The sequence below is a fragment of the Squalius cephalus genome (genome assembly GCF_949319135.1).
Source record: "Squalius cephalus genome assembly, chromosome: 11".
Classification (NCBI taxonomy): domain Eukaryota; kingdom Metazoa; phylum Chordata; class Actinopteri; order Cypriniformes; family Leuciscidae; genus Squalius; species Squalius cephalus.
The window spans coordinates 7,307,958-7,323,489 of record NC_137132.1 but is presented as its reverse complement, the minus strand read 5'-3'; the positions used below and the strand labels follow the sequence as shown (position 1 = coordinate 7,323,489).

General features: G+C 37.7%; 2 protein-coding genes across 5 annotated transcripts in view; one reads left to right on the top strand and one right to left on the bottom strand.

The window, feature by feature from the left end:
- The first annotated feature begins 2,408 nt into the window (after nucleotides 1-2,408).
- Nucleotides 2,409-9,768, top strand: tyr (tyrosinase). The gene is made up of 5 exons (XM_079886789.1): nucleotides 2,409-3,457; nucleotides 6,976-7,192; nucleotides 7,268-7,415; nucleotides 8,292-8,473; nucleotides 9,527-9,768. Exons 1-5 carry the CDS (start codon nucleotides 2,621-2,623, stop codon nucleotides 9,763-9,765), a joined length of 1,623 nt encoding a protein of 540 aa, XP_079742915.1. The 5' UTR covers nucleotides 2,409-2,620; the 3' UTR covers nucleotides 9,766-9,768.
- Nucleotides 9,769-10,201: 433 nt separating this feature from the next.
- Nucleotides 10,202-15,532, bottom strand: part of nox4 (NADPH oxidase 4) — a 20,478-nt gene continuing 15,147 nt past the window's right edge. For 2 of the 4 annotated variants that reach the window (XM_079886772.1, XM_079886774.1), the window contains exons 15-19: nucleotides 14,443-14,562; nucleotides 13,580-13,688; nucleotides 12,499-12,567; nucleotides 12,205-12,305; nucleotides 11,500-12,110 (exon numbers count right to left, since the gene is read on the bottom strand). In XM_079886772.1, the coding sequence (XP_079742898.1) occupies nucleotides 11,990-12,110; nucleotides 12,205-12,305; nucleotides 12,499-12,567; nucleotides 13,580-13,688; nucleotides 14,443-14,562 (520 nt within the window). In that variant the 3' untranslated portion in view covers nucleotides 11,500-11,989. Of the gene's footprint in view, nucleotides 12,111-12,204; nucleotides 12,306-12,498; nucleotides 12,568-13,579; nucleotides 13,689-14,442; nucleotides 14,563-15,532 lie in introns of all 4 variants that reach the window. The other 2 variants (XM_079886773.1, XM_079886775.1) reach the window with 2 other exon arrangements.

Genomic DNA, 15,532 nt, shown 5'->3' with positions numbered 1-15,532 from the left:
CATTCTCTAATAACATCTACATTTCAGTCAATATAGAGCAACGTTTATGTGAATCATAACAATAACGATCGCTATAAAGATAACTATATTAGCGTCACACCGGCGGACAATATTGTTCTGGTTATTCTAAGCATGCTGCAGGTTTTTTGTCTGACGCTTTAAATGCTCAAGCTCTTTAAAGGGATAGTTCACCCAAAAAATAAACATTCTGTCATTTATTACTCACTAATGTCGTTCCAAACCTGTAAGACTTTCGTTCATCTTCAGAAACACAAATGAAGATCTTTTTGATGAAATTTGAGAGATTTCTGTCCCTCAATTGACAGCTAAAACTGACACTTGAACTGAGGCTTCAAAAAGTTCATAAAGAGATCGTAAAACTAATCCATATGAATTCAGCGATTTAGTCTAAATTTTCTGAAGAGACTCGTTTGCTTTATATGATTAGCAAATTTAGTTTAGGCTTTTATTCACATAAAAACATTGATCAGCGAACATAAACAGAAGCTCAAAGTGCTGCGTAACACAAGAATGAACCTCGTTGGATCTTGCTGACGCTCAAACGTGAGTGAATGACAGAACAAACATTTTTTGGGTGAACTATTCCTTTAAAGCAGGATGGATTCTGATTGGCTGTCAATGTTTTTATTGTTCATCAGCTGGAAAAAAAATTCAGATATTGTTGAAATCATTTTTTAGAACAATTTCAACAATATTGTCTCTCTGTGCTGTTATCGTTTACAGCTGCGATGTGAACTCTGCTATTCTTTTATATTGAGAACGATTTTAGTAACTATATCTATATGGTTATCATTATAGTTATCAGCATTGGTGTGAACAGGCCTTTAATGAGATGCATTAAAGTGGCTTTAAAAAGTGTTTACACTTAAGTGACTTGAGTATCCGTGTATTCAAGACAAAATATCAAAGTGTCATCAGAGCGAACTACTCAGTTTAATTTCACAACCACAGTCTCTAAATACAATGTTTTGTTGAATCTAACAATCCTAATATATTTGCCGTGAAAAGCTTTCTTTAAAACGAATGCCAGTCTGGATATCTTCTCATCAAATGCAATTGCTTTCAGACATTTTTAAGTGGCTAAACACTTTTATGGGCCACTCTTTGCATTATGGATGAAATGCACAAACCATATGATTGTGTGTGATGAAGCCAGACGAGAGAGAGAGAGAGAGAGAGAGAGAGAGCCCGAGGCTGCAGTAATCCTGTGACGCTCATTCCTCTTTTGCGCGTTGGATTATCTGGACCTCGTGCCCAATACGCCAACATGTGACGGGCTTATGATTTGAGAAAGCTAAGAGCACTATATGTGCAGCTTCCCCAAACGGCACATGATAAAACATATGACACACATATATAAGCCTGAAAACATAACAGAGGGAAGATAAAACAAAAAGTGCTTTAAAAGTACTTGTCGTATAATACAGCAAGATGACAGATTTTGGACATGGTGTCCTTATTCATCGAGGTGCAGAGCAAATAACTGAAAGTTATTTGGAGCAATATGTTTTTTCAATATGTTTTTTCAGAAGCGCAATATAAAATTAAATTGAGTTCAAATTTGTAAGCCGCTTAAGATAAAAAAGTGTCTAATAAAACCAACAAACAAAGACCATGGTACATTAATATGGTAATCAGTCCATACCACTGAATTACCATTAAATAAATGTGCTTTTGCATAAAGAACTAAATATGGATGTGGCCATGCGCAAATATGAATAAAACAAAATGGGAATAAGTAAAAAAATCAATGCTTTAGCAACCAATAAACTGCTGTTGAAAAGTTTGGGCTCAGTAAGACTTTAAGCAAGGATGCATTCAATTAATCAAAAGTGTCAGTTATAATTTCAATTTCGTTTGAACTTTCCATGCATCAATCCTGAAAAAGAAAGTATCACGTTTTCCACAAAAATATGATCAGCACAACCATCATAAATGTTTCTTGAGCATCAAATCATCATATTTGTCTGATTTCTGAAGGATCATGTGACACTGAAGACTGGAGTAATGATGCTGAAAATTCAGCTTTGATATATTACATTTGACTATATATTCACATGGAAACCGTTATTTTAAATTGTAATAATATTTCACAGTTTTTACTGTATTTTGATCAGATGAATGAAGCCTCGGTGAGCAGAAGAGACTTCAAATCTTACTGACCCCAAACTTTTGAATAGTAGTTTATATGACAATTACATAAGAAGAGAAGTCAAATACGCATTTAAACTTTTGATGGTGATATAATGCATAAAACAAGCTTGATTTCCAACTCAATTACACACCAACAGGTTGTTGGCATAAACGCAAAGGCAAGCCCTTACAAACTGTGTTGACTTTGCTCATTTCGGCTGGTAATTGAATTAAAATGAATGATCTTTCATGAAAGGAGTTCCTTCCCGAACTGTACATGAAATGATCTCACGCTCGACTCGAGCGCAAGCATTCCACAGAGTCCCGAGACTAAACGCGAGCGGGGGTCACCGCATTCATCCCTAGCATGTGATGCGGTGTGTGTGTGTGTGTGTGAAGGAGGGAGTGTGTAAAGAGGAAGAGAGCTGGATGAAGATCTCCGTGTCTAACGTGTCTCACTCTCTTTATGAAGCTCATCATGTCTTTCGCTCTGCTCGTGTTCTTCTTCATTCAGCTCTTCGGTCAGTCTCTCCAGCAGTTTCCTCGGCCTTGCACTTCACGGGACGTCCTGCAGAGCAAGCGCTGCTGTCCGGTTTGGCCGGGCGATGGTTCGGTGTGCGGATCCCTTTCGGGTCGAGGCTTCTGCCAGGACGTCACCGTGTCCGATGTCCCGAACGGGCCTCAGTTCCCTCATTCAGACGTGGACGACCGTGAGCGCTGGCCTCTGGTGTTTTACAACCAAACCTGCCGGTGCGCCGGGAACTACATGGGCTTCGACTGCGGCGAGTGCAAGTTCGGTTTCTTCGGTGGGAATTGCGGGGAAAGACGGGAGTCCGTCCGCAGGAACATCTTCCAGTTGTCCGTGTCCGAAAGGCAGAGGTTCATCTCGTACCTAAACCTGGCGAAGAACACGATCAGCCCCGATTACATGATCGCGACGGGCACGTACGCGCAGATGAACAACGGTTCGACCCCCATGTTTGCAAACATCAGCGTGTACGATTTGTTCGTGTGGATGCATTATTACGTGTCCCGTGACGCGCTGCTCGGGGGTCCCGGGAACGTGTGGGCCGATATCGATTTTGCGCACGAGTCTGCCGCGTTCCTGCCCTGGCACCGGGTTTACCTGCTGTTCTGGGAGCATGAGATCCGCAAGCTGACCGGGGACTTTAACTTCACCATCCCGTACTGGGACTGGCGGGACGCGCAGGACTGTCAGGTGTGTGTGGACGAGCTGATGGGGGGGCGCAGTCCTCTCAACCCAAACCTGATCAGCCCGTCCTCGGTGTTCTCCTCCTGGAAGGTAAAGTCACGTCAATTAATCACGATTAATCGCATGCGAAATAAAAGTTTGTGTTTACATGTGTGTGTGTACTAGGTATAATTATTTTGTATATATAAATGCACACACATGCATGCATGTATATATTTAAGATTTTTTTTTAATTTAGATATAAAATATTTATATTTGTATATAATATATATATACAGTATATACATGCAAATATTTCTTAAATATATACATGCATGTGTGTATTTATGTATACAAAATAATTATACACAGCACACACACACATATATTATGTAAACACAAATTTTTATTTTGGATGCGATTAATCACGATTAATCATTACACAGCCCTAAAGTCAAGTCACCTTCATTTATATATACCGCTTTTGACAATATAGATTGTTTCACAGCAGCTTTACAGTGATAATAGGAAATTACAGTAACAGAGATTGTTTTGGCTTTACAGCAGCTCTAGAATAAAGTTATTGTCCAGATAAAGTTTTGATTGATTACCTTCGATTGCAAAAATCATTAGTTCTTAACTTAGTTGTCACTTACATGACACCGTTTTACCTGAAAACAAAAAACTTTTAATGCATTCTGGACGTTCATTTGCATGATAACAGTGTTTGGTGGCTCGAGAACGCAAACTTTGAAATAGTTTCTAAGGTGCAAGTTTTGAAAAAATCTACATAATATATTACATTATATACAATATTAAACATGAAAACATTCTTACTCAAGAATACAGTATGTTTAGTCATTTATCCCTCTAGTAATGTTTGTTTTATTCATTTGGAATTGGCAAACCCAATTACACAAATGCTTGTTTTCTCTTGCAGACACACAAAACTAAACTAAAATCCCCAAATCATCATGTTTTTATAGTAGCTCTTGGGCAAACGAGTGAACGTAATGGAAGTATTACATTGAGACAAGGGAAAATGATGTAATTGAGGCTAGATAATAGTCTGTAATATTGTTTGAAATGCATTTAAGTCCCTTTTCAGGATGGTGAAAAGTGAAGTGAACAGTAAAATGTTTTTAATAAATAAACAAAAAATACAATATTTTAACTAAAATTAAAATAAAAAATAAATGATGATTTAAAAAAATGATTTAAATTAAAATTGCAATAAATCTGAAAGAAATATTTAGAATTCAAGACTCATTTGTACATAAAAAGTCCATAATTACCCGTATAAAGTTTAGTAAATGCATTCAGGTTAAAATTCTTCCTTATAAATAAATGAATAAATGAATAGATTAAATACATTTTGTTCAATTTATCCCTCTATTAATCATGAGTAAGTTCTTTCTTAGATTGTATTATAGGAAATGTACGTGGATATAATGGATTACTTCGGGAAAAACACTACAGAATTTATAATTCCATTCAAATTGTGGCATGCTGATTAATAATAAATAAAAACAATTAAAATAAAAAAAAATTGAATAATTTTTTTGAGAATAAATCTCAACTGAAAATAAATATTTTTTTCAATTAAAAAAAATATTGCAATGATTTTTGGAGTACATTTGCAAACTGCAATACATGTTTTGTCAGTTTATAAAGAATGTAGCGTAATGAACAAATAAAAAATTTAATCTGATCAATAAAGGATTTTTAAATATATCTTATTTATTGAATCTACATTGTGTATAATCCTCCACATTGTTTAGAGCAGGTCTATAGGAACAAACGAGAGAGTGTGATTCGCTGAAAAGAGCTCATTAGCCGTGTGACTGGGCTTTGGTCATATAACTTTAGTTTAGTGAACCCATCGGTCCTGACGTCACACATTCCCTTGCGTTTATAAAGGTGTGATTGTGTGACGCCGCCTCGAGCGCAGCGCTGTGTAACGCCTGACGGTGAAGTTCGGGTGTAGTGGGTCACGAGTGTGTCTGGCCCCTAAAACATCCATTAACCTCAGTACTGACCCGCTCACAAGAGCCAACGCTTCTTCATAGAGCCTTAAAGGCTTCTGTCAGGCTTTTAGTGGTTCCTGGCAAACACCCATAATCCACTAGTATCATGGCAATGATTTTTGCACGAGATAACCCTCAAATTCCTCGTCCTGGTGTTTCCTCCATCTCTCTCTCGCTCCTCTTCTTCTGTGAGTGTAGGCGTTCGTACGCCTCTTTGACCAGCAGGAGGTGAAACGCCATCCAATTAACGTTGGAGAAACGAGCAGCATTAGTCATCGAGATGGACCAGGTTTCCCTCATGACCTTCGGGAAAACCACAGGCTTTCAAACACATTCACAACTCCATGTTTTTACAGTAAAATAGGCACTGGTTTGATTTGTATTATTGTAATGATGACAAAAATGAAACTGATCTTAATTATCATGAAAATAATGTCACAGCGAAACAAATCCTTATAGCCCTATTTTTATTCATTACATTTTTTATTTACTAAATAATGTTTTCATTATATTTATTTTCATTATTTATTGTTTTAAAACTTAAAAAAATACGTTTAAAAAACTTTTTTTTCTCTCTTCTGCTCACCGAGGCTGCATTTATCTGATCAAAAATGCAGTAAAAACAGTGAAATATTATTACAATTTAAAATAGCTGTTTTCTATGTGAATATATTGTAAACTGTAATTTATTCCTGTGATCAAAGCTGAATTTTCAGCATCATTACTCCAGTCTTCAGTGTCACATGATCCTTCAGAAATCAGAATAATATGATGATTGATGCTCAAGAAACATTTCTGATTATTGTCAATGTTGAAAACAGTTGTGCTGCTTTTCTTTGATGAATAGAGAGTTCAAACGAACAGTATTTATTTCAAATACAATCTTTCATAACATTATAAACATCTTTACTGTCACTTTTGATCAATTTAATGCATCCTTGTTGACTAAAAGTATTACTTCTTTTGATTTTCGGGTCAAATATGACCCAATCATGTTCCTTAGATTGACACATTGAACCCTTATAGTTTGGGCCTACTGGTGTTAAAGGGATATGTCACCGATTAGCATTAAGCTTTATATCAGTAGAAACCCGGTAGTATTTTCGAATGACCGTGCTTCCCTCCCTCATGTCCCCCTGAGACGAGAGATTTCTGTATTGTGTGTCTGGAAAAAAACCTCAGATGACGCAAAAATCATCATTTAGCATCATCTGAGGCTTTTCTGTTCAGAGGCGAGAGACTACAGCCAGTAGGAGCATGTCTTCAACTCGCCCATAGGGGGATCTCACGATAAAACGGCGTCTATTCAGTTTCGAGTCGACTAGTAGCCTAGTTGTATCATTTCTCCCGATACTGCCCTCTGTAACTGGTAGGCATGGCTTGGGAGTGGCCTCGTAAGGCAGCGAAGCAAGTGCATTCTGGGAGTTGTTGTCTTTCATCAACATGAGCCAAAAATACATTTTCTGGCTTTTCTCAGTCTAGAAGACACCAACTTCTAAAATAATGTCACATTTCTACTACATAAATGACCCAATTTAAATACACATTCATCTTTCCAGTGGTGAAATATCCCTTTAATAAGTGTCTGCTATACCTGTGCAGGTGATCTGTTCTCAGCCCGAAGACTACAACCTTCGTGAGGTTTTGTGTGACGGGTCGCCAGAGGGACCGTTACTCCGTAACCCTGGTAACCACGACCGCACCCGTGTCCCGCGGCTGCCCAGCTCCGCTGACGTGGAGTCGGTCCTGAGCCTGACGCAGTACGAGACGGGACAGATGGACCGACGGGCCAACATGAGCTTCAGGAACACGCTGGAGGGTGAGAGTGTGTGTGGAGTGTGTGAAGAGATGAACACATCAGGCTGTACACACTGAACACGTCTCCCCTGTGCAGGTTTCGCGAGTCCTGAGACGGGGTTGGCAGTCACAGGCCAGAGTTTGATGCACAACTCTCTACACGTCTTCATGAACGGGTCCATGTCTTCAGTGCAGGGCTCCGCCAACGACCCCATCTTTATTTTACATCATGCTTTTATTGATAGGTAAAATGCATGCACACACACACACACACACACACACACATACATATGCACACACACACTCGCATACACACACAAACATGTACACTCACACACTTGCATACACACACACACATACACTCACACAAACACGTAAACTCACACACTTGCACACACACACACACACACACACAAACACACACTCAGATACACACACAAACACACACTCACACACTCGGATACACGTACACATTCACACTCACTCACTCACACACACACGCACGCACGCACGCACACACACACAATCACTCACACATGCACACTCACATAAACACCCAAACATGTACACTCACACACTTGCATACACACACACACACATAAACACACACTTGCAAACACACACACACACGTACACACACTCACACATGTTGTGTAGCCAACATTTCAATGGTATTTTGATGCATCACTCACCCATAAAACTGCAATAGTCCTGAATGATGCCTCATATCATAAAGCTTGTAAATATCATATATATTAATTCAGGGATTCACAAACTTTTTTTTGTCAGCTGAACTTCTTTAACCTCAAACACATTTATTTGAAGTGCCCTTCAGATTTTAAATTATATTTAAATAATTTACAGCATATTTGCATGTTCACAATTCTCTGATGGTCAAATGTCATGCTGGTTAAACAAATAATGAAATAGTTTACTTTTAATGTTTAATTTTTATTTACAGTTCAGTGCTGCATGATTTGTTCAAAGACCATATATAAATATATTACACTGAAAGGTTCTGAATTTGCAGGTATGATGAGCACAAATATGATAGTCCTCCACAACTGGACGATGTTTCCCGCTGATGTTCTGATTGCATCTGTTGTTCTTCTGTGTTTCAGCATCTTTGAGCAGTGGCTGAGGAGACACCAGCCCCCCCGCACACACTACCCGACCGCCAACGCCCCGATCGGACACAACGACGGATACTTCATGGTCCCCTTCATCCCTCTCTACAGAAACGGAGATTACTTCCTGTCCACTAAAGCCCTGGGATATGAATATTCATATTTACTGGACCCAAGTGAGTTATCAGCATTAGGGCTGGGCATTAACACACATTTCACTATTCAATTCGATTTCGATTCACAAGTTTGCAATTTGATTACAATTCAATTAGATTTGATATCGATTCATTTGGATATATTTTAGGTACATGTCAATTTTTCTCAACATGGTGGTTGCATAAACTGCTTAGACTAGTCTTACAAGTTAGTCATATTACATTTAAATAAGACTGGTCATAACTTTTTTTAAGTCAGTTGCATAAAAAGGTAGATTGGTCTAAATTGAATCTGAATAGTAAGACTGTTCAGCCCTAATTAATTTAGACTACTTCGCAGCTGTGTTTACACAACTGATGTGTATACAAACATTTCAATTGCACACAAGACCGTTTTTATAATAATTATAGCTATAAAAACTTTTGAGTGACATAATTATGTCTACTCCAATTCATTTTTGAAATACAAACAATTAAATAGTGGCTGTCATAAGGCATTTTTTCATGGCCGATTTATACAAATGTATTATATTAAAGAACAGGTTATGGGTAAAAATATAATGAATATCTAATATAGTGCATTTATTTAGCTAAATGCTTCTCTCTAGTTTATTTTTCTAGCCAACTATAAATAGCTTTTACTGAGGTGTTTTTGTGGTTAAAACACTGATTAAGCGATTACATGAGACATGATGCATTTTAGTAATGGTCTCTCAACATACCTTCTGATGTTCATTCATGTTCATTTCATGCTGTAACTAGTAGTAAAGAGTAAGAGATGATGAAGCGGCTACAGCGATCTGTCACGACACATTAAAGAGCGTCAAAGGCAGCGATATTTATTGTTTGAATTTCAAACTGAGAGATGCGCGAGCCTAAGGATAATATTAAGTTTAGTGAAGTTTTGTTCACGCATCAACTGAAAACACAGCAGAGATAGATTAAAAGATTGATTCTTGGGATTTTAGAATCGATATCGGTTGATCAGGAAATGGATATTTGACCCCAGCTCTAATTAGCATAAATCCAGGTACATCCGTTAGCCTTGTGTTCATCCGCTTCAATCTGTCGCAGGTCAGCGGTTCATGCAGGAGTTTGTGACGCCGTATCTTCAGCAAGCTCAGCTGATCTGGGGCTGGCTGCTGGCATCAGGGATCCTGGGGGCCGTCGTGGCGGGAATCATCGCTGCGATCATCGGTGTGTCGTGTCGCAGACGGACAAAGAGGCGAAAGGCGTCGGGATACGGGGAGAGGCAGCCGCTCCTGAACAGCAGCGAAGAGGAGGGTTCAGCTTCATACCAGACCACACTGTGAACCTGAGTGTGTTAGCGAGGACAGACGGGGAAAACACACACACTGGGGACATTCTACAACGCTTAACGTGAAAAAAAAACGACAGTGTTATTAAAAGACCAAACTCAGTAAACACCTTATTAATAAATCATACTATGTACAAAAATTCAGATGAGCCCAGAATAGGAACGCAACGCATTTAATTACACGTCAAACGGTTTTCTATAGGAGGAACATGTAATTAAACATTCTGGGCTCATCTGATTTTTTTGTACATAGTATGATTATTAATAAGGTGTTTACTGAGTTTGGTCTTTTAAAGGTGCACTGTGTGATTTTTAGCGGCATCTAGTGGTGAGGTTGCGAACTGCACCCAACAGAAGTTACGGTGGCCGACAGGAAGTGATGTCGTCGTCTGAGACGGCAGAGAGTAGCCAGCTAAGCAATGAGGTTTCTTTACAAAGAGAAATTAAGAAATGATGTTTACTTAGGCTAATCATCAGTAAAACGATATGTAACTGCGAATATTATTGTTAGTTGTTCGTCATTGTGTCAGTGTTTTATTCGCTGACTTTAGCTAGCTTCTTTGCACGAAGAACAACATAGTGACGAAACGCGTTTGTCCGTTTAGGGCCACTGTAGAAACATGGTTCCGCATTTCAATGTTAGGGGACCCGCGGTGTGTGTGTAGACAGAAATGGCTCATTCTAAGGTAGGCTAATAAAAACATAACGGTTCATTATTTAAGGTCTTTATACACCACTGAAAACATAGTTATGTTTATGATATTGTATTTCTGTCAACAGATCCTCCTAAGTATTACACAATGCACCTTTAATAACACTGCCTTATTACATTAAGCGTTTTCTTATAGCGGTTTTCTACGGGAGGAAAACGCTTAATGTGTAATTAAACGCGCTGCGTTCATATTCTGGGTTCTTCGATTTTTCTGTACATGGTATACTTTATTAGTGTGATGTTTACAGAGTTTGGTCTTTTAATAACACTGACTTAGTACATTAAGCCACGTTAAGCGTTTTAGACAATGGACGGTTAACCCGGTCATGTGACACATGAGACCAGATCTCGCCTCTAAACCTCGGGTTTACTCATGCAACAAGGGCTACGTTTACAATCACACAAGACCGTACTAATCTTGCAGAATGTGCAGTACGGTTCAAAAGAAGAAATACTTTTATTCAGAAAGGATGCTTTAAATTGATCAAAAGATTTTTTATAATATGCAAAAATTCTAATTAAAGCTGTTCTTTTGAACTTTCTATTCGGATATATTTAAATAGAAAACAGTTATTTTAAATTGTGATTATATTTCACTGTTTATGATCAAATAAATGCAGCATTGGCGAGAAGAAGAGACTTCTGTCAAAAACAGATCTTAAGATCTTAACCCCAAAATTTTCAATTGAAGTGTACACAAAATGTGCCTTATAAAACCAGAATATCATCCCATAATGCAATGCGCTTCACTTGACTTTTCCTTTCCGGTGCGATGAACAAACCCCGAAGCAATTTCTTCCACAAATCTCCTTTTCTCCTTTGCTTTTTAGTTTTTAAAAAAATTGAATTGCATGATTGCAAAACAATAATTTTCATTTCCGAGATGCATATCGTTGCATAATGCATTATGTTATACAAGTATACACTGTGTAGTGAGCTTGTATTGGTCTCATCCCTGATCTCTAGTGAGCCAGTGAGATTTATGGTGCTTCAACAGTCACTGTGACACTCAACGTACTGTACAGTATCTTTATATTTAATATGCATACAAAATAATATTAAAAAGACAAATCAGTGATTAAATGAATTATTTGGCAGTGTTATTACAATAACAGGAAATAAAGTCTTAATAATAAAATATGAACAACAATACAAATGGCAAAAAACTATTGTGTCGTACAAAATACAAAATAAATATTTAAAATGAATGAGAATGTATACTTTATGGTTTATGTGCGAGTTTGTGTTTGGTATAAAATATCTTTGGGTGAACTAGTCCTTTTTAACCCATTTTATAAGGGAAGAAGAGTTTTTAAGGGTTCATGTAGACAAACTCCACATGCAGGATCACAAATATTCCTTGAATAAGAGCGAAACTGCACATTATCCCTCTACACGTGCTACACGGTTCACTGGCTCTCAGGATAGTTGTCCGAGGATTGGTTTTTAGACGAGGATGAATCTGCATTTGTCCTCATTCTTCATTAATTGGTCAGTTTGGGGTGGCTCAGCTGAAGGACTCTTTGTTGTACTCAAAGGCAGTTCCTGAGTGTGTGTTTGAATTGCACAGAGTGTGTAACGCTTTCGAGATCCCTTTGGGTCCGCAGCAGAAAACCCCCACTCTTTTACTGCAGGACACACACACAATCATTTTTCATTATTGCAATCATTAAAACGGCCCCGCATAAATACATTATTTCAAGCTGCATTGATCATACTCACATCTGATTGGCTCTCCCAATTTCCTGGAAAAGGAGGCTCCACTTTGGTCGACCAATCCGAAGCCTGGAGCTCAAGAAACGGTAACGTTCCTCACCAATGCTCTTCAAAACACACAATGAAAGACAAACTTCAGTATAACGATAGAAGGTGAAGAAATGCAACTGATAATGAAGCTATGGATAAAATAAAATAATATTTGACAAAAAAAAAAAAACATCTACATGCATCTACAAAATGCATAATTGAAGGTAATATTAGTGAATAGCTAAAAAGAAATGAGCTGAAACTGCGCACCTGTAATCCCTGAGTGTTACTGAGGTAGAGCTGGACATTCAGATAGTCTGGTCGATTGTCCCGCCACAGCTACACACACACACACACACACACACACACACACACAGACAGGGGAAACTTCTTATTAACCCTGTAAAGCCTGAATCAAATAACAGTCAGGGTTTCCTTTTCTGAAATATATTTGATCCATCAGGCTTTCATGGCTCATAATATGGAGCTCAAACTGAGGGAAGAAACTTGAGGCCCAGACTGAGTAAAATATGCAGTTTGGTGCAGATGCTGATATTTATATGGGCAAAAAGTCAAATGAAATTCTGATGCTTTCAATGTAAATGAATGAGATCTTTATAACAGTATAGCAAATACTGACATTAACTGCACATAAATATCATTCTTCGCTCTATATCTGCAAGTAATGTCTTAGTAAGATCATATTTAAATGCTTAGTTTTATGATCAAAGCTCTGTAGTTTTAAAACGTATAATGCAATACAGTGATGATTGAGAGATCAACAAATAAACCTTCCTCAAAAGCCTGATGATCATATTTGAGACTCTGGATAATCAAGTAAAACTAATTTGCTTTCTAGGTGCTCATCTTGAAATATTACTGAAAATATACAAGTTTTTCCTACAAAAATAATCAAAAAATCAGTAAAGATTAAATCAGTAAATCATGAGCTTAAGGTGGACGTTAGTACAATTATAATAAAAGGACCTTTAATTGCCTACAAAGTGTAAACTATCAATCAGACGACAGAAGGCATGTAGTAGATTATATGAGTACAGCACAGTTTTGATCATGTTTATCACTTACAGGCCTTATGTGTATCAAATATGATACAGTAGGCTTTATAGGGTTACAGAGGATTTTTCAGTAGTGTAAATATGTAGGACTACTGAAGTTACAGACTATCAGCTCACATTAACATATGCATAACATCAGCCAGAAGGTGGCAGTATCGCCTTCAGTAACTTTAAAATTATTTTACAATGACATTCACACATTTTTAAGTGTCCAAAAATGTGTTTAAAGCCACTGTATGTGTGTGTGTGTGTGTGTGTGTGTGTGTGTGTTTTACCCTCTCATGAAGGCCACACAGTAGATCAGCAAACCAATAGAAGGACTGAAGGTCCCTGCAGACCCAGATGAAGTACATCCTCCTCAACTTATACTGACGCCAGTCATCACTGTAACACACACACACACACACACACACAGTGCTGTGGATTTTCATGCATTCATGCGTTAAGAGTCTAAACACATGGGTTTTTACATGGCTATACGCCGAATGGCATTCTACCATACTCACTATTTTTCATGTATGAAGTCTTTTCTGTATGCATGGATACTGGGATGATCCATCCCACAACGCAATGCATTCCACTTTGAGTTTCTATATACAGCGTGATGAATAAATCAAAACCTTTTTTTTTTTTACATCTCTACATTATTAGATCAGACAGACAAATCTGAGGCATATTGGACTAAAAATGCATTAGAATTTGCATAAATGCAAATTTTCACATTTTACTTTTCAAAAAGTAACTTTTTTTTTTATATTACAGTAGTCAACTTTTTTAGTGGATCAAAAAAAGTTCATCAAAGTTGTCCTAAGACGAGAATGGGTATTGTTCAAAATTCATGTATAACTTTGATGAAAGGTTTTGATCCACTTCAAATGTTGACTACTGTATTTAACATGCATGCATTTGTCAGATGCTTGTATCCAAAGTGAAATATAATGCATTATGCACATGTTATAAATTCCTGTGGGATTTGAACACATGACCTTGCCGTTGTTTCCGCCGTTTGAGCTCCAGGAATGCAGTATGCAGGGTGCACTTTGTGTTAAGCAAGTGTTCCATTTAGAACACAGCGCCAGTGTTTAAGAATGATATGATGTCACAGTTAGCGTGATTGACAGGTTGTCTGACCACTCACAAGAGAGCTTGTAGAACACAGGCGAACGGCGTGACTCCGATCCCTCCCGCCACACACACGCTGACCTCGTAATTAAACACCTCCTCTGATGGACTGCCGAACGGACCATCCACATGCACCCTGGGGCGGGACAGGAGAGCAGAACCACCAATGAGATGAGAGATAATGTGAAAGATGAAATAATAACGCACGCCCATACTATTTGTGCTATTTTTTCACAGTACGCATACATATGTGAATGCTCTGTATGCATGGAATATTACTGAAATATGCAATAAGCCAGAATTCCATTTCAAACATAACTAATGGAATACTTGCATTCTAATTTCTGCATACTACACATATAGCTAAATTATGTTCCAAGAACGTTTGTCTCCCATTAAGTTATGAAAACATTATTTCTGAATGTGTACAAAAAAAAAAAAAAAGTAATTTCTTGGTTATGTGAATGTTAAGGAAATATTCCATTTTATCATCTTGCAAACATAAGTTTTTTTTTTGTTTGTTTTTTCTGAAACAAATAGCAACATTTAAAAAAAAAAAAAACTCTAGACGAACATCTAACTAAAATGTTTCAGAAAAGTTTTTGTGCTAGAACATTATTAAAGACCAGAAACCTTTGAACAAATGTTCTATCAATGTTGTTACTGCATTCTTGTTCAGAACTTTGAAAGTTTCGCACACTCCATGGAGAGAATTAGCATACTATGCACAGTATGCATACTGAAACATTAGCACAAGTAGTATGCTATTCAAAACCAATCTGTCAATCATCCCATCCATAAGAAAATACTGCAACAGCCACTGAAGGTTTTCCACTGATAAAACCAGAGTAGGAAGGAAGCTTGCACACAACAGAAAACTAAATGCACACACACACACAAAAAAAACAAGCACACATACACAAATACACACAGGATGAGAATGTGCAGTAATTTCCCACTGTACACACACACATACAGAGAACGGCTGCATTACTGCAAAAAAACAAACAAAAAAAACAATATTAAGCGCGGAAAGGATGTCATTGATTCTGATTGGACGATGAATCTTGTCAAAGCCTGTCACCTGACACCCCGCCCACACAAAG